Raw genomic sequence first — 21,229 nt, 5'->3', positions numbered from 1 at the left:
CACACATATGGTATATTTTGACACCTTGCAGCTCATTCAACAAAGAGATAGTCTGCTTGCCCGAAGGTAAACGAGCCACAAATGTATGAGCTGTCCATTGAATGTCCAAGACATATCTGGCCATCCAAGTCTTGCATAGTACGACTTCTTTCATTTCTCCTACATTCATGACATGAAAAATACCTTCCACAAGATCATTGTTGATATAATAAGACACACTGAGCAAGCCGAGGCACTTGGACACACGACCATTGAACGAACTCAAGGCTAGAACCAAATCTTGAAGTGTCGGTTTACCCATTCTAGACCAAGTTTCAAAAGACGTAAGGCTTAAATCAACTCCCACGTCCAGTAAACATAATGAAAGGCCCAAGATCCTCCCGTACTTACTGATTCTCCACCACCCGTAGGCGCTTTATTATCCGCCCATAGGCGATGCCACCAAGGGAGCACCAAAGGGGGTTTTGAACCCGGAACCTCTCAATCCTAGGCAAACACCTTCACCACTTCACCTATCACCTCATTGGCATCCATGAGACTTCCTTCAATAAAGCATGCAACATCATGATCTCAAATCTTCAAAACTTACAAAATATGGCAGAAAAGCAAGTTTTCACCCACGTGTAATTTCAAATTTAACAAAATCCTGCATACGTTTTTCGCAGCCTAAGACTAACTGAACATGTAAAACACATGGTGAAGACATCATATGAATCCAAAATAGAAGTTTTATGTAGAACTCCTTTTACAGCAAAACTGCCTGTACATTATCTCTATATCTCATTTAACATGTACTACCTAGCGAAGTCCATTGCATCCAAACTTCTGGTAAAGCTAAACAAATTTGTCATTATAACCTCATAGGCAGTGCTCCTTGACTCAGGAGAGTGGGATTAGGACATAGCCATATCTATCGGTACTGCACCTTTCTCATTTAATGCCAATACTTGACCTGCATTGATCAAATTAAACTGGATTTTAAACACTCAAAATCCCAGGGTTAATTAATTTGTCAGACATACCGTTATAATACAAGCAAGGTAGAAGAGACCACAAATTTGATCCCTTACATTACTTATTAATACGTATAAAAACATTATTCTTGTGCAAATGCATGGGTTATCATACTAGTCCATAACATCCGTAGTTGTAAACAATGAAAAGGAAGGCAAATGCTATCTTCTTCGAGGCACATTTTTATCACTTGAATGTAACATACAAGAGTTATTACTGCTGCATACCTGAGGCATGAACAGCAATTTCACGATCGCGTTTGATCCCGCCTGTATCTGCATCATTGAAAACTCTCACCTCCAGCTCTCCTTCCACATAGACTTGCATACTGTTTTTAAAAAGGTATCAAACAGTGAAAGTTTTTTATTGAGCCTTGAGGCAGTTTTGGGTTTTTTAATGCTTCAAAACTCTCGACTATTCAACCTTGACCCACCCGAATAACCCTTCGATGTATTGTTCTTTTTTGGCCACTCTAAAGTTAAAAGATGCTCACTTGCCAAAGGGCACTCAGTTACACTTTCTGCTGCATATGGATGGATATTACTCATACTTGCTCCTAGTATTCTATGATGGGGTTTCCTCTCGGAATGTGCAGCAGAAAAGAGAGAAATCTGAGAGCAGAAAAACGCAGCAGTGCAAGAGTGGAGAAGTGGTGTGAAACTCTGCTATATACACAATATATCCGGTACATAGTGGGGGTGGGGGGAGGGGGAGGGGGCAAGTGCCCCTATATATATGGCCAAGGGCTGCTGGTCGGCCCTGTCTAAACAGGCCGACAGCCCCCTATAGGGCCCCATGACTAGCATAGGCTGGTCAGCTGGCCCACGACCAGCACAACCTGGTCAGCCAGCATGGCCCTGTCGGCCAGCCCCTAGTCGGGCCCCTCCTAGCCAGCCAACTCCTACAGGCCGACCAGAGAGAGAACAAACAGCCACCACGACATGCCTACAAAACTGGGAACAGGAGGAAAAAAATGGGGACTCCTGCCGCAGGCGGGCACACCCACATCACAGGCCCTCACTCCCTACCGTATAATATGGTGCAGACAGGAGATGAATGCTAACACCCCCTCTCAGGTCCTAGATGTGGAACCAATCCCAGTGAGCTGGAGTGCTAACGGAGAATCTGTTGAGGAAGAGGCTTCGTGAAGAGGTCCTCTGTCAAACAAAAAACTAGCAAGATGTCACCATCAAAATCTTCTCTCAAACAAAGTGATATTATATCTCTATATGCTTGGTCCGGGCATGGAAGACCGGGTTCCGAAAAAACCCAATCTCGCCAATTAACCTCCTCAGCCACACCACCTCGCAAGTAGCACCACAAGCAACCCGCTACTCTGCCTCAATGGAAGACAAGGCAACAGTTGGCTGCTTCTTGCTGCTGCAAGAAATCACTCTCGAGCCAGGGCAAAGCCGTATCCTGAAGTAGATCTCCTGGTGTATGGATCTCCTCCCCAATCAAAGTCACTCCAGCCTCGGAGACTGGCTCAGTCCTTCGACCCCCCTCCAGTGTCATAAAAGAGTCCAAGATTCTTCGTACCCTGCAAATACCATAAGACCCGCAATCCTACGTCCCAATGAGTCTTCAAAGGTGTCTGCATAAATGAGCTCAACATCCCCACTGGAAAACTCAAGTGCAATCTCGTGTTCAACAACCAAATCAATGAACCGACAAGTTTCCGATATAAAGAGGCATCAACCTGCTCATGTACAGTAAATTTTGGTATTCGGGTCCGTCAGAGATGACGTAGACTTGCAGTTCTCCATCCCAAAGGCTTCCAGCAACTCATGAACATACCGCTACTGAGAAACAAAGAACCCCCTTTGGGTCTGCCAAATCTCCGATCCCAAAAAGAAATGGAGTAAGCCTAAATCCGTCATCTCAAACGCCTCTGACAAGGCAGCCTTCGTCATAGCTATGTGCTCCACATGATTGTCAATGAGGACAAGATCATCTCCATAGAGAATAATCAATGTGACCATACCCACGTTCCCAAAAGAGATACAATTTTGGATCTGCAACTCGTCTCTGAAACCTATCTCTAAAAGAAGGCATCAATCTTCTGGTTCCAAGCTCTAGGAGCCTGTTTCAGACCATACAAGGCCTTCCGCAACCTGTAAACCATACCTTTTGAGCCCAGAATCTCAAAGCCTGCAAGTTCTTGTGGCAAATCTCCAACCTCGGGATCAACCTCTCCTACTAACTGAGGTTGGCTAGCTGGAACAATAGCCTGGGACTCATCCTCACACTCATCTCGCTCTCCAAGAAGCGGTGGCTCCTCAAGAGTGAAAGCTGGAACATGCCCATCAAAGACAACATCTCTGCCGACAACAACCTCATTCCGCTATGGGTCATATAACCTATAGCCTTTCGAAAGAGAGTTATATCCCACAAAATTTCATCTCTTCGCTTGTTTTCTAAGGCGGCTGTTGAACCTGCTGCGCATATTCATCTAGTCGACTGTTGCAGCATTCAGCAAACAAATAGACAGCTGCACCCCTCCAGGCTACGCAAGCCCTTCGGGCGACTGTGGCTGTGCGCCTCCAGACAGGCAGCCCAACAGGCTACGCAGCCTGCCTCAGCCGGTGACAGTGCACCTGTTTCCAGCCAGCAGAACCTCCTCTTGCAGACAACTGTGTATGCTCTCTCTTCCAAACAGGCTGCGCTTCATTCACAGCAGCAGGCACCTGTCCTTCCCAGCCGACGGTTGCTTTCTCCCTCCAGTGGGCGGCTGCCCTTTTCTCTTGCAGGCAGCTGTGTGTCCACTTCCTTCATAACAGGCTGCTAGTCCACGCCATCTTCTTCCCACGCTGCAGCCAGGTATCTTCTCCTTGCAAGTAGGTACTCCTCCTCTCATAGCAGGCGGCTGTGGTCTTTTGCGGTGGTACTTGTCTTGATGGTTCACCACGAGGCGACTGCTTCTTCAACAAGCTGTTCTCTCTCCTAAGGCTACCTCTCTTTTCCCTACTTTGAAAGAGGTTGCACATCTTCTCTACTGGCGACTACAAGAGGATTTCACATTTCTCCTAGGTGGCTACTTCTTCTTCACAAATACCTCGGGTATTGGACTTCCTTCTGTCATCCACAACAAGTAAGTGAATTTTCATATTTAAATAAAGTATTTTGTGTTTAAATCTGATAAGGGATTCCCGACTCCCTATACGGCCAACACCCGTTCCGTGCCGGGTTGTCCAAGCTCTATTGGAGAACCTCGGTCCAAAGGTGCTGAGATCGGGAGAGCCAGGCGTTAGTACGAGAGCGCCTGTTTGTGTGTGGTCTCGGAACACCAGTGAGGCGCTCTCCGCGGAGTTCAGTGAAAGCACATGACCGTAGAGATTGGACCACGCTAGTGGTCATTCTGCTTCGAGCATCTACATCGAATTTCGACTTCGAGCCTATTTGTTTGGTACTGTTTTCATATGTACATGGACATCATCTGGTTCTTGGAACCCATGGAGCATTGTATTTATTAAATACTCCCAATAAATATATCATATATTGAGGGGGGGTCGGCCCGTTCCGGCCCTAGTGCTGGTGTCCATCTTTCCATTTCATTTCATTTCAATTTCAAGTTGTATTAAGTTGTCCATTTCAAATTTGTGGTTTTAAAGTTGTGCTATTAAGCGTGTGGGTGTCCAACGGAGTCTTCCCACTTGACGGGATCGGTTTCAACTACAGTCGTCGAAGATCGATTAAGGATATGGACAATCGTATCCATAGCCTCTCCCCAAAGTGGACGAGGAAGGTCGCAATGCTCCAACATCATCCTCGCCATCAAAACGACACCTCCATTCTTTGAAGGAGACCCAATATTGGCCATCACCATGATGCCATTCTCCGCACAAAAGCATTGGAGGAGAACTCCCCTCCTTTGTCAGCCCGAACAATCTTCACCTGCAATCCAGACACCGTTTCTAACAAAGCATACCAGTCCTTGAACCAAGCAAAGGCTTGGTCCTTAAGTGGCAGAATGTACACCCATGCAAACTTGCTACAATCATCCACAATCAGCATGAAATACAAGGCTCCTCCCAAAGATGGGATCTGCAGAGGCCCACATAAGTCAATGTGAACCAACTCCAGTGGTTTCGAAGCCCGCCTGGTAGCCTGCGTCGAAAAAGACTCCATACGCTGCTTCCCACGAATCAAGACGCTGCTTCCCACGAATCAAGAACTGCAATGTCCCTGCCTATTGTTAACATCTGGCAAGCCATCCACCATCTGGTCCCGAAAGACTTGCCCGCAGCGCGTCCACATTCAAGTGGCCAAAACGAAAATGCCACAAATCACCGAGCTGAGTACCTATAAGAGAAAAGAGTGTTGAGAGTTTGTAAATCCCATTCTCCACTCCACCTTCCCAAACAACCTGGTGTGTTGCTTTGTCCCGGATAGCAATTGAATGCTCATCAAACTCCACCCGCATGCCAGTCTTGCAAACCTCATGCACTGACAAAAGATGAAAGCCAAGAGATGGGACATAAAGAACCAGGAAGGAACGCTTCCCCCCTCTGCCACATCAGGAACAATCTCCAACTTGTCCTCACTCTGAATCGCGATAGTGGACTTGTCACCAATAGAGATATGACCTATTTGCCTTTGAAGATCCTGTATCAACTCTCGGGAAGGAGCCATGTACCTAGAAGCACCACTATCCAGAATCCACTCCGGAGTATCCCCAGCCATGAGACCAACCGCCTTCCTGCTCGAAGAAGATGAAGCTCTAGCCACAATGGCTACAGATCCGCTCAGCTTTCAAGGCATCACGATCCGAGTCAGGCTTCTTCTCAGAAGACTTTGCCTGTGAAGGCTTCTCTTTGCCCTTGTTGTTGTTGCGGTCTTTCGAGCAATGGCCAATCAAAGCCTCAGAACCTCCGCCCTGTGGTGGGTTCAGAAACCACTCCTCTTGGTCCAAGATCATCGGCACAAGCTCCTCCCAAGTAATGGTGTTGAGCCTCCCGCTGGTGATCAAAGAGAAATAGAAAGCTGAGTACTGAGAGAATATATGAGAGAGCAAGGTGATGGCCATGTCCTCTAATGATATCTCCTTCCTATCCTAAAGAACCTCCTGCTGAAGAGCTTGGAGTTTGTTGATGTACTACCGCATCATCGAAGACTTTGCAAGATTCATCACTCACATCTGCACTTCCAAGGAAACTCTCTTCGTGGATGATACTTGATTATTGTACAGAGAGGCCAAGTGCTGCCAAATCCCTGGAGTCAACATCATGTGTTTGATATGATTGATCACTTGGGGTGTGCAATTGAGAAAGATGAAAGAGCACATAGAGGCATTGACACAATCCCACAACTATGCCTGGGCCTCCCGCTCTTTGACTAATAGTGAAGAATCCTCCTCCAAATTTGACCTTGAAACTCCAACTGTGACGAAGTCAACCAAATCATAAGATTCCAAAACAAACTCCATCATCACCTTCCAAATGCTATAGTTGTTCCCATCCAACTGTCGGTCCACCGAGAATGTCGGGAGGCTGGGGATCTTCAGAGAGGAGAAGTGGTGTGAAACTCTGCTATATACACAATATATCCGATACATAAAGTGGGGGGGGGGGAGGGAGGACAAGAACCCCTATATATATAGGCCAAGGGCTGCTGGTCGGCCTTGTCTAAACAAGCCGACATCCCCCCTATAGGGCCCCACAACCAGCATAGGCTAGATGTCGGCCTTGTCTAAACAGGCCGACATCCCCCCTATAGGGCCCCACGACCAGCACAACCTGGTTGGCCGGCATGGCCTTGTCGACCAACCCCTAGTCGGGGGCCCCTGGCCAACCAACTCCTACAGGCCGACCAAAGAAAGAACAAACAGTCCCCACAACATGCCTACAAAACTGGGAACAACAAGAAAAAAAATGGGGACTCATCCCGTGGGTGGGCACACCCACATCACAGGCCCTCACTGCCTATGGTATAATATGGTACAGACAAGAGATGAATGCTAACATTTCCATGACAATTTTGCATCACTCCAGTGAGATAGCTTTGATTTGTTTTATTTTATTTTCCGTTCCATGATAAGTGTAACATGCAACGGAAGAATTCGTAATTGAGGATCCTGTCACACAAATGCTCACACCGTCTTCTATATCCTGAGTTTCGTGAGTTTCGCAATCCACTTTAAGACTTCAAACTTTGACAGATTTGAGAGAGAGAGGGATAGAAACTGTACACCGTATGGGGTCCCGAATTACCCACTGAAGGGCCCCCTATCCCGTTATTGGAATAGTATTTGCTTTATTTCTTTGTGTTGGGGTAAAGGCATTATGCCCACCCTTATAGTGTGTACAAGCCCATAAGTTATAGTACATAGTACACTTAGTACTTTTAATGTACTAAGTGCACTATGTGTACTAGTGCAATATACATGTGTGATAGGGGAGTCACACACTCATCTTGGTGAGTTGACTTATCCCCACAACTCTCTCTCTCTCTCTCTCTCTCTCTCTCTCTCTCCCTTGTTTCTCTGTGTATGTCTCCCACATGAGCTCTAACCCTAATTAAATCTCCCATTCAACTGGTGACAAACACCTGCATGCATGAAGTAAAGAGTGTCCACTTTAGAGCCTCTGGCAACAACCAGTGAGCCCTTACTAATCTTCCACTTTCCACGACCAAATGTGGTAACATAATCAGCATCATCAAGCTGTCCAGTAGAAAGCAAGTTCTTCTTGATCTCAGGCACATGCCTGACATCATGGAGCATAAGCTGTGAGCCATCTGAAAACACAAGCCTCACATCACCTCTGCCAAGAATCTTGCATGCATGGTTATCACCCAAATAAACCACTCCTTCGTTGCCAGCAGTATACCTGACAAACAAGTCTCTGCAACCTGTGACATGAAAGGAGGCACCTGAATCAATGATCCATGAGTGCATACCATGACCACCTGTAAGAAGTGAATGGGCATCAAGTGAAGACGTAAATAGGACCTCATCCTCACTGTCACCTGCATGTGACACATTGATTTCTTCAATTTTGACTCCACTTTTGCCCTTTGGCTTCGCATCTTTGGCTTCATCTTTGTCTTTGTCTTTGCCTTTTCCCTTTTCCTTTTGATCATTTTTCCATTTGTAGCATTGCTTTTTGATGTGTCCTTTCTTGCCACAATAATGGCATTCCAAGTCCTTTTTGGAGCGGGACTTGCTCCTTCCCCGTTCTTGGCTTTTTCCCCTTTGCAGGGATCTCCCACGTGCATTCATTGCATTGGACTTTCCAACAGAATTGTTCTTCCTGTTCATCTCTTCTTGAAAAAGAGCACCTTCCACATCTGCATATGACAGCATAGCATTCGAATTGCTAGTGGCTGTCCTAAATGTGTCCCAACTCTCTGGCAAAGTGCATAAGAGAAAAGTGGCTTTGAACTCATCGTCCATTGCCAACTTTTGATTTATAACTTGGCTGACAATACCATTAAACTCATTTAGATGGGCTGCCATAGACGCCCCTTCCTTCATCTGAAGACCTATGAGTTTCTTCAACCAATACACTTTGCTTGAGGCACTTTGCTGGGCATACAAGTCCTGCAATCTCTGCCACATTCCCCAAGCTGTCTTCTCTTCACGAATGCTGAAAAGTAAAGAGTCTGACACAGACAACATGATAGTAGATCTTGCCAGCTCATCCATATCTTCCCACTCTTCAGCAGTAAGAGAAGCGGGCTTTACACCCCTTTCTTTGATAGGCTTGTGCTGCTTCTTCTGGAGCAACACATTATAGCACTGGGTTTGCCAAATATCATAGTTATGTGAGCCTTCAAGCTTCTTGATGTGAAGCAATGAAGAGCTCTCACCTGTGGTTGCCATAGCAATATGCAACCTGTCAATGCCTGACTCCCTGCAAAATGTGCAAACACTGCACCAAAAGCACACAAAGTGCTCACAGTTTTTCTCCCAAGCTTTATCTCCCACTGCGGAAGCACAAATGCAACTCTACTCCCACTGTATGTGATGAAATCAGCAAAATCTGGTTGCTGCAGATTTAGGACAGCACCTTAAATGTGCTCTGTTGCCCTTCCAAAGTACTGTACAACAGTACCAAGTGCTCACCTGTGATGTACCAAACCTGTACCGACAAGTACAGTAGCTGAAATTGAACCTTTTCCTCACTCAAATCAGTGTACAGCCATGCCAAAACTTGCACAAAGCTGTGCCAAATCTGTACCAGCAGGTACAGTAGCAATAAATGCTCTCCTGGCTGTCCAAATGAGTGAAAATCAGACTTTTACAGTCCCGAACACTGCATACAACAGTCCCGAACAGAAATTGGGCAAAAGCCCCTTGACTGCAAGCTGATTTCTGAGGATTCAAGGCATAAATGTCTTGCCTGTTGCTTTGCCAAGCTTAACAAGCATACGGAATCTTGGCCATATTAGCCCTGCCACTATCTGACTGTGAGCTGTCCATAGCACTGAGTTGACGCACATGAAGGCATCCAGAGTCTTTGCGATGCTTCCCCCTGGCCACATATACATCCAATACATGAAAGCCCCTTGATTTACAGGCACATTGAGTGCTTAACAGGCATCAACACATTGCCCAAAGCATCAACTGTGAGTGCCTGCATGCAAATCAATCCAATCGGCACAAAAGCCCCTTGATTTGCACTGCAATTTGCTGCAATTTTGCCCGAATGTGCGATTCTCATATCATACAGCATGTATGAGTGCTTAATTGCACAATTACATCAAAAGCCCCAAATTTCGACATCCAATTTCCTGCAAATTGATCCTGATTGTGACCAATGTCACCCAATTTTGCCAATTTTGCTCAAAATTGAGCAATTCGGCACCTGACCTGCTCAATTGATGATTGTACCTGCTAAATTGCAAATTGGACATGCAAATTCCAAAAATTGAAGCAAATACCTCAGGTAATTTGAATTTCTCTGAGATTTGCAGGCTGAATTTCTGTTGATGCTGTTGTTGCAGAAATCTGATGCTGCTGTATTGATGAATTGGATGCTGCTAGTGTTGATGCTGATGCGCCTGCTGCTGCAATTGTACGGATGGCTGGGCAGCCCTCTGTGCTGCCTGGTTGGGCAGCAGCTGAGCAGCCTACGCTGCTGACTGCCCTGGATCATTATTGATGAGGTCGCAGAGCTCCATGTTCATGGCCCAGTCTGGTCCACTCAACATGTCACTGGTCGCTCGATCAACCAGGTTAGCCATGACGCCTCTTTCTGTATCCTTTGCAGGACTTAATCAAAACCCTAAAAGAGCTTAGAGATCACAGAGGAACCAGCAAGCGGTCACGAAGTGGATTCAACACAGTATGAGGCCCCTGCGATGCACTCAGAATCGCCCTCCATTTTTGGCTTTCTGCTTGGGCTACGATGATGATGCTAATTATGTTACCACATTTGGTCGTGGAAAGTGGAAGATTAGTAAGGGCTCACTGGTTGTTGCCAGAGGCTCTAAAGTGGACACTCTTTACTTCATGCATGCAGGTGTTTGTCACCATGCTAATGTAAATGCAACCGAGTTGCCGGAAATCTCTATGTGGCATAGCCAGTTGGGACACATGAGTGTCAAGGGAATGGAGCAATTGTCTCGTTTGGGTTACTTGCCTTCTCTAAAGTTTTCAAGTTTTCAGTTTTGTGAGCATTGTATATATGGCAGGCAACTGCAGTGCCCCCACAAGAAAGCTCTTGGACAGAAAGATGCTCAGTTAGAGCTTGTGCATACAGATGTATATGAGATGCCTCAGCTTTCTTTGGGAGGGGCAAAATATTTTGCGTCTTTTATTGATGATGCCACACGCAAGGTGTGGGTTTATCCTGTTCGTTTGAAGAGTGATACATTCTCAGTGTTTCAAAAGTTTGTTGCTCATGTTGAGAATCAAACTGGCAAAACACTGAAGGCTTTGCGTTCCGACAATGGTGGAGAGTATATGTCCAAACAGTTTCAGGACTTTTGTGATGCTAAAGGCATCAAGAGGGAGCTCTCTACTCCTTATGATCCTCCACAAAACGGGACAGCAGAGAGGACGAACAGGACCATTCAGGAGAAGGTCCGTTCTATGTTGTCACATGCTGCGTTACCTCATGGTTTTTGGGCTGAAGCTGTTATGACAGCCGTTCACCTTATAAACAGGTCACCTAACACGAGGCTTGGTGGGAAAGTGCCAGAGGAAGTATGGACAAGAAAGCCTCCGTCATACAAGCACTTGAGAGTATTTGGTTGCGTTGCGTACGTGCACATACGCAGGGAAATGCGCACCAAACTTGATCCTAAGTCTCACAAATGCATATTCCTAGGATATGGTGACAGAGGTGAAATGGGGTATAGACTTTGGGATCCCGTGAATAGAAAGATTATACGCAGCAATGATGTCATTTTTGATGAAACATGCATGTATAAGGAGCCTGCAAGGCAACAGGAGCCTGGCAGAGTCATCTTTGATGATGATGGACATCATGGACAACAACCAAGGGCTGTAAATCAGCCATTGCAGCAGCAAAACCAGCCCTTAAATGGTGCTGAAAATGGTCCAAATGGACAGCCAGAGATGGCAGAAGATATCCCTATGGATATCCCACAGTTAGAGGAGATACCGGGCATGATTTTTCAGCCTTATGGCATGGAACAGGAGCCACCAATAGGTGATATGCAGGCTAGACAGCAACCTGCAAATGATGGTCATTGGGTACGGAGGTCCACTAGACCCTCGAGAGCCCCTGACAGGTTTGTTCTAGGGGTTGACTACTTGATGCTTACTGACTGTGGGGAGCCCTCTTGTTATAAGGAGGCTTTACAGAGGGCAGACAAGGCTCTTTGGGAGCGTGCCATGAAGTCAGAGATGGATTCTCTGCACAAAAATGGAACATGGAAGTTGGTGCATTTGCCTACAGGCAAGAAGGTTTTGCCATGCAAGTGGGTTTACAGGCTCAAAGTTGCACCTGATGCAAAGCCAAGATACAAAGCCAGGTTAGTGGCTAAGGGCTTCAAGCAGGAATATGGTGTGGACTTTGATGAGATCTTCTCTCCAGTGGTCAAAATGACCACACTTAGAGCTGTATTAGCTTTGGTTGCACATGATGATCTGGACTTGATTCAGATGGATGTGAAGACTGCTTTTCTTCACGGTGATCTCCATGAGGAGATATATATGCAACAGCCAGAGGGTTCTGCAGTAAGTGGAAAGGAGAAGCTTGTATGCAAGCTGAAAAAGAGTCTTTATGGGCTCAAACAGGCACCAAGGGAATGGTATCATAAATTTGATACATTCATGAAATCCCAGGATTTCAAGAGAAGTGACATAGATCACTGCTTATACACCAAGAAAGCTTTGGATGGCAGTCTATTGATCCTCATCTTGTATGTTGATGATATGTTGATTGCCGGGAAATCTCGTAAAGAGATGGATGCCTTGAAGAAGAGGCTGCATCAAACCTTTGATATGAAGGATTTGGGTGATGCAAATCACATCTTGGATATGCGGATACTTCGGGACAGAAATCAGCATGTGTTGTATTTGTCTCAGAAGGAATACATTGGCAAAGTCTTGCAGAGGTTCAATATGGACGGGGGGAAGAAAACTAGTACTCCTTTGCCTCCATATGTGAAACTCAGTGCTATGGACAGCCCACAGCCGCCCACAGTCAGATAGTGGCAGGGCTGATATGGCCAAGATTCCGTATGCTTCAGCTTGTGGCAGTCTCATGTATGCCATGGTTGCTACTAGGCCGGACATTGCATTTACAGTGGGAGTGGTTTCTAGATACATGGCCAACCCTGGCAAGAAGCATTGGGAAGCAGTGAAAGGTGTCATGAGATACCTGAAGGACACACAGGATATGTGCATTTGCTTTGGCAAACAGGATGCATTAGTGCATGGTTACACGGATTCGGATTATGCCGGTCATCCAGATAACCGGAAGTCTACTACCGGTTATGTATTTACATTCACAGGAGGTGCTCTCTCATGGATATCCAGTATGCAGAAGTGCACTGCCTTATCTACTACAGAGGCCGAGTATATTGCAGCCCCACAGAGGCTTGCAAGGAGGCATTATGGCTATCTCGGTTAGTGGTTGATTTGGGTTATACAGGGGATGTTCCATTGTTGCATTGTGACAGTCAGAGTGCCATCCAGTTGGCAAAGAACCCTGTCTTTCATGCAAAGACGAAGCATGTGGATGTGAAGTATCACTTCATCAGAGAGGTGATAGAGAACAAGCAAATTCAGCTTGTTAAGATTCATACAGATGACAACCTGACAAAGAGTTTGCCTCCGGAGCGGTTTGCTCATTGCAGACACTTGATGGGCATTGGATGAGGCCAGTTTCAGCCTTGATATGGCCTTGTATATTATCATGTACATGCTGATTTTTTCTTTTCCTTTACTTAAGGGCACTTTGCCTTTAAGTGGGAGGTTGTTGGGGTAAAGGCATTATGCCCACCCTTATAGTGTGTACAAGCCCATAAGTTATAGTACATAGTACACTTAGTACTTTTAATGTACTAAGTGCACTATGTGTACTAGTGCAATATACATGTGTGATAGGGGAGTCACACACTCATCTTGGTGAGTTGACTTATCCCCACAACTCTCTCTCTCTCTCTCTCTCTCCCTTGTTTCTCTGTGTATGTCTCCCACATGAACTCTAACCCTAATTGAATCTCCCATTCACTTTGAAGAGACTGACTGTGGACTGATGATGAGCCAAACACAAGATCTCGGAGGACCAAGAGTCGGGCTGAACTGTACACGGCTGTAGAAGCACCAATGATGTCCAATCTCGAGCCTATGCACTCTTTCCAATGGATGTAGGAAGGCTGCAAATCTGAGGCTGAGAGAAGGGGCTGATTGGGACTGTTCTAGGCTATTTATGAATGCTGAGAATGAGTATGAATGCTAAGTTTTACCTTCACCAATTGACTGTAGCAAAACGATGCAAACAAGGATGCTAAAAACGCAAGATGATCTGTAGGCTGAGTGCTGTAGATACTGTGTTTTACTGAATGAAGGCTGAATTGCTCAAGCGTTGATGCTCCTATATACTGATGGATGAAACGCTGAAGGCTGATGTACTGAATTCTGCAATCGCTTATGCTCCTTGTGCTGAAGGCTCCAAGCGTTGAGGTCTTCAAGGCTGATTATGATATGAATGAATGAATGAATGATATGCTCAGCTATTTATATGGACAAATGATGCTAGTCGGCTGGCTATAGAGCTGGCCGACTGCATCTGTCCTAGATAAAATGGATAAATGATGTAAAAATGCCCAATGAATGCTATAAATTATGGGAATAATTTTGGATAAATTCTAATGAATGTTAGATGTTATCTGAAGGCTTTTGCAATGGTCTTAATGCAGTGGATGAATGCTATGCATTATGCAGAGTGCTTTCTAATGCAAACCCTAAGGCTTCTACCGACTCTACATGCATGAATGCATCTCTTCAAGTGGGTTAAGGGACTTGGACTGACTGACTAACTGTCTAAGGCTGAGAATGACCTACGTAGCTCGTGCCTGACTTATCATGGACTGAGGATTACAATGGTGTCACGGCATACGACAAATATCATCCTAAAAGGTGCTAATAATGTACAATGTTACACTGATGATGATGAGCTATCTTGTCACCATGCACTACAGTGCAGAGTGCATGTGACAATGAGATATGCCATGGTCTCATAGGCCCATTGGGTCTTTAGTAGATAGACACTTAATATCTCTCTCTCTCTCTCTCTCTCTCTCTCTCTCTCTCTCCAAAGAGCTAGACACACTCATCCTGGTCACCCCCAGCTCATCAGCGCAAGATTCAGGAGATCCTAGCCCACCATCGAGCAACCCCATCCTCACAATAGACTATCGACATCTCTAGCCTTCTTGTATCACCCAGGATGGACATCCTGGATGGGCCCTTGCCTGGCATATAGGGTTATAATTGACTGTTTTTATTCAGCTCTCCCATATCCCATCACTTATTGTACCCTATACCTGGCATAATAGCATCTAGATTTTCATCTTGTATAATCTTAGAGTCTGAGATCTTAGCTTTCAGTTTTCAGTTTTAGTTTCTTGTTGCTTTTTCTTATTTCATCCATGACAAGATTTCATGGTCCCTATTCATTTTGGTCTCATAGACCTTTTGGGTCTTTTGAAGACGTTAATTTAACTTTCTTTCCCACAAGTTCCACCATTTCTAGTAAGTTCCACCTAGAGTCTCGTGTGTTAAGTTTCACCCCCCATTGCAATCAGAGTCAATTATTAGTCTTGGCAGTGTGGTTCTTCCTGCTAGTTCTCATTTGCACATAGCTAAACATGTCCCTAACCATCAGAACGGTTGTGCTCAGGACATATTGAAGCTGTAATACGCAGGACGCAAAGAGCACGAAAACGAGCTACGAAGAATGCCAGACACAAGCAACATAGGGATGTCCACTTTTTGATACTCCTAGACAACTTTGTCAACCAAGTCAAACCAAGAAGACCAATTCCATCGTCCAACCAATGGATACCAAGTTTGTGGCACTAGCCATAACTTTTAAGTTTTGCTCTACTGGTCGCCCTTGACTAGAGCAAAAAAAAATGCAAGGTCAAGAAGGTGCAGCCAGCAGCCAGGTAAGGGGCAACCAGTTTCAGGCCAGCCCTGGGCAGCCAAAGTCAAGGTCAAGTCAGGGATCTACCGACCGAATCGGGTCAGTCATCTGTAGAAAGTTTATTATAGTTTTGTACTCCATTCATCTTGCATAATAAAGCAAATACTCTGTCACCCGGGGGCCAATTCAGTGAGTTCAGCACACCTTAATCCATAATTAAGTGCTTCCGCTAAACCTCATGTAGCCGACTCAAAGTACAAATACACCATGCAAAGCATGGAAAAGCCATGAAGGTGGCTGAAAACACCAAGATAAGCCAAAGGAAGTCTCAAAGAAGAAAGGGCAATTTTTCCTTTCTGTGAAAAGCTCTTCCTCTTGGTTGTAGCACATCTCAAGAAGCCCTCCAAAGTGGCCATCAAAGTATGAAAAAAGTCACCTCTTTTAACTTTGAGTTGCACCCTCTCCACCTCCTTTGGCTTTCATCGATATGACAATTCTCTACTGAATTAGCTAAGGTGTAATCACATGTTGTTTCAGTTAAGTAGGCAGTAAGGAACACATGCACGTATACGCACTCCCCATGGGCAACCTGGTCAAGAAAATGTCTACATTTTTGGAAGGAGACAATTGCAACCTATTCAAGTGGGTAGCTTGCATAAGGCACTCCAGCCACCTCTTGGGAAGAAGCCACCATTTGGGGGTGAATCTCAGCCTAAAGCTCCTTGCATAGGCAGCCCATGTACAAACCTACAAAACCCTAGTAGTAATCCTGGACTGACCAATTCTAGCGCTTCACAACATAGGGAGAAAGGCTCCTGTCATGCGCAAGCTTGGACACTGTGCACCGCAATATCACAAGAGACAGCAGAGAATTATTTGATAAAATTTCTGCACAAACCACATGCTGTAGGTGTAAAAAAGCTCACCCTTTTTTCAACGTTCGAACCACAAGTCTCCCCAATCCTTCGTCATGTATGGTTACCTTGTGATACTGCAAGCATGGATCTGTACAGTCGTCTTCTGGACTGTTGGATATGGCCACTTTGTTTGGTAAAGGTAGCCTCCACATTCCACCTGTTGTAACGGAGAATGTGGTGATAACTTTGCCATTCTTCCGAACTCTTTGAGCTGGTGACATTGAAACTTCCCCAGCTAAAATGGCCTGAGGAAAAAATTATTTTCACAAATAAATCGATATACAAATGGGGTAAAATATAATCACTTTAAGACACATCATTGGAAAAATCATTTTGCAACTAACATGGCCTGAGAGGAGAAACATCATATAAGGAATGGTATGAAGAATTCAAGATTCTGGCTGAATCCTAATTCCTCATACTTGGGTAGGATATTGGAACCCCTCTGCTTGTTGCTTGAGGCAGAAGAGGAAATTGCAGAATGTCCACCTGGCACCCTAATACAGCAGGTGCACGTGACAAAGCTTCCATCCAACCAGTGCACCCCAACTAGCCGCCCTGCAATAAGGCGGTTAAGATTATCACAAAAGGTTGTGGTGCCTCACACAGCAAAGTCGGGCTTTGTTCTCCATCCTCGTCATCATCACCTGATCCTACTCATCGTTTTCGTAGGGTCCTGCAGCTTATAAGCTTATATACAAAATCTTATTAAAAGTTAAGGTTCTTAATTCAAAGGTTTTAAGAGGCTGTTCACCCACAGCAATATTCAAAGCCTTGGAGACGGATTTTGCAGTTATCTTCAGGCCATTTGATCAATTTGGTGGTATATGCTTTGCCTCCAATGAAGAATCTAGCACTTGGAAGGTATTTTGCTTACTCGCGGTGGTCTACATATCATTTTGAAGTGGATATTTCTCATACTTTGTGGTGTATCTCTTGTTTGTGTTCGAGGTGTCACGGTTCTACAAGGCTTTAGCCCACATCATCTTATCGACATCATTGACCAAGGGGCTCACTTATCCCTTTGCTTTATTTTTCCGTCTCTTGGTGCTTCTTACATATCAGTTACTGAAATGTGAACTCCAATCACTCATGAATCGCAATCACCAAAATCCATACCCTTATGCCAACAAATGAATGATTTAGCGACCAACTGAATATTTTTATAACAGATATTCGGAATATGTTAGTACCACTAGAACCACCTCTGATCACTAGTAAATCAACCTTTGATGGTCAGAAGTCCTAAGGCTACTCCTGAAAAATCTTTTAAACCAAAACTTACACTTAAGAATTTGAAGCCACCGAAGTACACAGGCACCTTGAATTCCCTCAAGGCAGATGTGGTGGATCAGTGGCTCTCCAAGTAGAAGCAATGATTTACTTTGTTCAACATTACAATTGAGCACATTAGGATGCAACATGCCGTATGTAACTTGCAGGATGTGTCTGACCATTAGTGGCACATGATCCAAAAGGATCAAGCAATCCCAAGCGCAAAGGATGCAAATAAGGAACATGGATCTTATGGTGGTTGTGTTTCAACTCACGTATGTAAACGAATGTGTGTGTGTGTGTGTGTGTGTGTAGAGCACATGTGTGCACACAGCATATCCATGTATGCATGCATGCATGTATTTGAATGTATGTATATATGCTGCAAATTCAGCTAAACATTTTTTTTAAATTACCTTTTTTACATCTCCTTGAAGGAATCTCCTTCACTCATTCACAATAAATGGCTTCAACCTTGCCTCATAATAGTTGGCCTAACACGAGAACCATGGCAAGCGTGACTTCAATAAAAGTAAAAAGAGCACTATCTTTCACGGTTGGAAAAAAAAAGGCTCAATATGACAGACGTTAATTAAATAAATACATAAAAAATGATATCCAGATTGCTTAATGGCATCTAATGAAGAGAAACCATATGCTGGACACAAGTTGACGATGGCAGAAGGTCCTCCTACCTTTGAACAAACATAAGTTCAAACACAAGTCCTAATAGTTCACTTTAACTCTATTCATAAAGGAATGCCACAACATTAAAATCATTTACACATATCATCATTAGGAATTACACTCCATTGAAAAAACAGAGGTGGATTTCATGCAAAGTGCTAGAAAAAAAAACCCCATGCCTAGTGTCATTGCAACTTTTATATTCTAAACATACTTATAGATTTTTAGGTTAGGATGTTTCCGAATTTCTGATTTTTGGTTAGCTGTAATAGCCCAAAAGAAAAGCCTTAAAATCTAGCACAAAAAGAGACTTCTATTAAGTATGAACTAATCAATACAAATCTATGACAACAAAAGAGACTTCTATTAAGTATGAACAAATCAATACAAATCTATTAAGGCTTTTTTTCTGCAAAAAGAGACTTCTATTAAGTATGAACAAATCAATACAAATTTATGACAACAAAAGCCTTTGGAAAAATGGAAGCTTTTGACCTTTGGAACAAAAAGGGCACACTGGCCTAGTCCAATATCTATTTATCCAATATCCTCTGACAGTGTAGCCAACTCGGTAAGAGGTTTGAATCTCTATGTGGGTGCCTGAGATAAAAACCTGCTGGCTCCAGCCGCTGGCCGTAATGTTGCCCATCACTATTAAACTCTCAAAAAAATCATATTTATGGCATCATCATCAGATGTTGGAACAACAATACACTTAGATGATTCATGATAAAGGCTTATGGCTTCTCTATGTGCACAAGATTTTTCAAAAAAAACAAGTGCAATAATAATTTGCAATTGATGAATTGAATCTGATGAGCTTTTTTTTCTGTGGGTACCTTGTGAAGGGATTGAAGGGGGGGTTTGTGGATGGTATCTACTCCGAACTTGTTGGACAAAGCGGAGTCGAGAGTGGATCCAAAGCTGACGCGTGCAGGCAGCTTTGTGGGTTGCTTGTTGCTGCCATCAATGCCACCATCACCAGACCAAGAAGAAGAAGAAGAAGAAGAAGAAGAGGCAAAACGCCTACATGCACCTTCACATTTTTGAAAAACCCTTGTTAGACCCTAAATCTTGGAACTATGCTGCAGCAGCAGCAGCAGCACACACACACACACACACACAAAGAGAAGAAGAAGAGGCAAAACGCCTGCATGCTTCTCCACATTTTTAAAAAACCCTTGTTAGACCCTGAACCTTAGAAATATGCAACAAAACAAACACACACACACACACACAGAGAACCTTAGAAGTACGCAACACGCGCGCGCGCGCACACAAAACACGAAGAAGAAGGGCTGGTAGTGTGTACCATAGGTGTTTCTCCATAGCACAGCTTGTCGTACCAGTGATAGCATGCTAGGTAGAGCGTAATGGAGCTCTGCTTACCTTTTCAGACCGGAGACGTTGGAGGGAGGCTAGTTTCTCTATCCCAAGGGTTTTCAATTTTGGATGGTTTTTGAAATCACATAGCCTTGCTCTATCCCGTTTCTTTTCAATTTCGGTTTATTTGGGTGAAAATAATTAAGGTTTGCTAGGGAGTCTCTCTCTACATTTGTTTTTAGAACTTGGGTCTAGTATCTCTCTCTCTCTCTATTTCTCTCTCTTTTTAGCATGACTACAGTGTTGTGTGGATCTCTCTCTCTCTCTCTCTCTCTCTCTCTCTCTCTCCTCTTTAACATGACTGCAATGTTCTGCGCATTTTCAAGGTTAGACTCTCTCTCTCTCTCTCTCTCTCTCTCTCTCTCTCTCTCTCTCTCTCAAAATAAGTGTCAGTAAGAATGTCATATACGACATGTTGCAAAGCAAAGTTTTTAGTGATACTCTATATATCGTTTAGCGATAATTTTTATGTCGTTAATAAGTAACATTATTTAAGTGAATCCTTTATAATACAAATTATAGAATGTACTTACATAACAGAATTAATAAAAAGGTATAAACGCAAGATCATACTAACTATGTGTATTTATAAAAAGATAATACAGTATACAACATTCATCCATAGCTGAGTAGTGACCAAAATTTTAAAAAAAATTGCAAGTTGTGCTAGTGCATGCTCATGGCATGAATACATAACCATGTACAAAGACAATAATGGATATATCATCATGAGAGAACGTACATATTAAAAAATCAAAGAAGATCGGACTACAACCAAAATAAGCCCTATCACTAATCTAACTATCATCCTCGTCCGAGCTCTAGTGCCTGCGATCTTTCCTATCATCATTAGCTACATTACCTTCTTCGATGCTATACTCTTCATGACATTGGGGGAAAGGTGATAACCTACTCTTCTACAATGAATCATATACAAATGAAACACTTTTTTACTACGTAATCGTTTAGTTACCTCCTACACTATGCTCTCTGTGATGCTTGGGGGAAGGTGACTACCAAGTGAATCGTATATAAATCGAACACTTGTTACTACACATAATTATTTAATTATCGCATTACTAAGATCAACGAATAATCACTTTATAGCCAATATTGCATTATTTGACCACATGCCCCAAGTATAAGCTCCACTCCATGCAATGAGAGCTCTTTCTCTGTAGCCACTCGTACCCATGATGTGTTGCATCTTGAATCTCATCAGCAGTAGCAATCGGAGGAGCACAAGCAATATCTTTAGTCTACATTTTTATAAATAATACACGTGAACTTTTATAAATATGACTTTATTTTAGTAATAAGTATATATTAACTAGGGATGACCATTGTACTTACAAATCGTGCGATCAAGGCACATTTGTGCCACCC

The 21,229-nt window shown here is 43.9% G+C and overlaps 1 protein-coding gene across 1 annotated transcript; it reads right to left on the bottom strand.

Annotated features, from left to right (window-relative positions):
- Positions 1–710: 710 nt before the first annotated feature.
- On the bottom strand, positions 711–19,916 carry LOC147609479 (single-stranded DNA-binding protein, mitochondrial-like). The gene is made up of 5 exons (XM_086787876.1): positions 19,773–19,916; positions 19,300–19,496; positions 16,508–16,743; positions 1,242–1,342; positions 711–952 (listed from the first exon to the last, which is right to left on the bottom strand). The coding sequence occupies exons 1-5, from the start codon at positions 19,816–19,818 to the stop codon at positions 894–896; spliced, it is 639 nt and encodes a 212-aa protein (XP_086644002.1). The 5' UTR covers positions 19,819–19,916; the 3' UTR covers positions 711–893.
- Positions 19,917–21,229: the final 1,313 nt, after the last annotated feature.

The sequence above is a fragment of the Cibotium barometz genome, chromosome 51 (genome assembly GCF_041138505.1).
Source record: "Cibotium barometz isolate CiBa-2024 chromosome 51, ASM4113850v1, whole genome shotgun sequence".
NCBI lineage: Eukaryota > Viridiplantae > Streptophyta > Polypodiopsida > Cyatheales > Cibotiaceae > Cibotium > Cibotium barometz.
The sequence above is the reverse complement of the archived record's forward strand: the minus strand, read 5'-3'. Positions and strand labels throughout refer to the sequence as shown.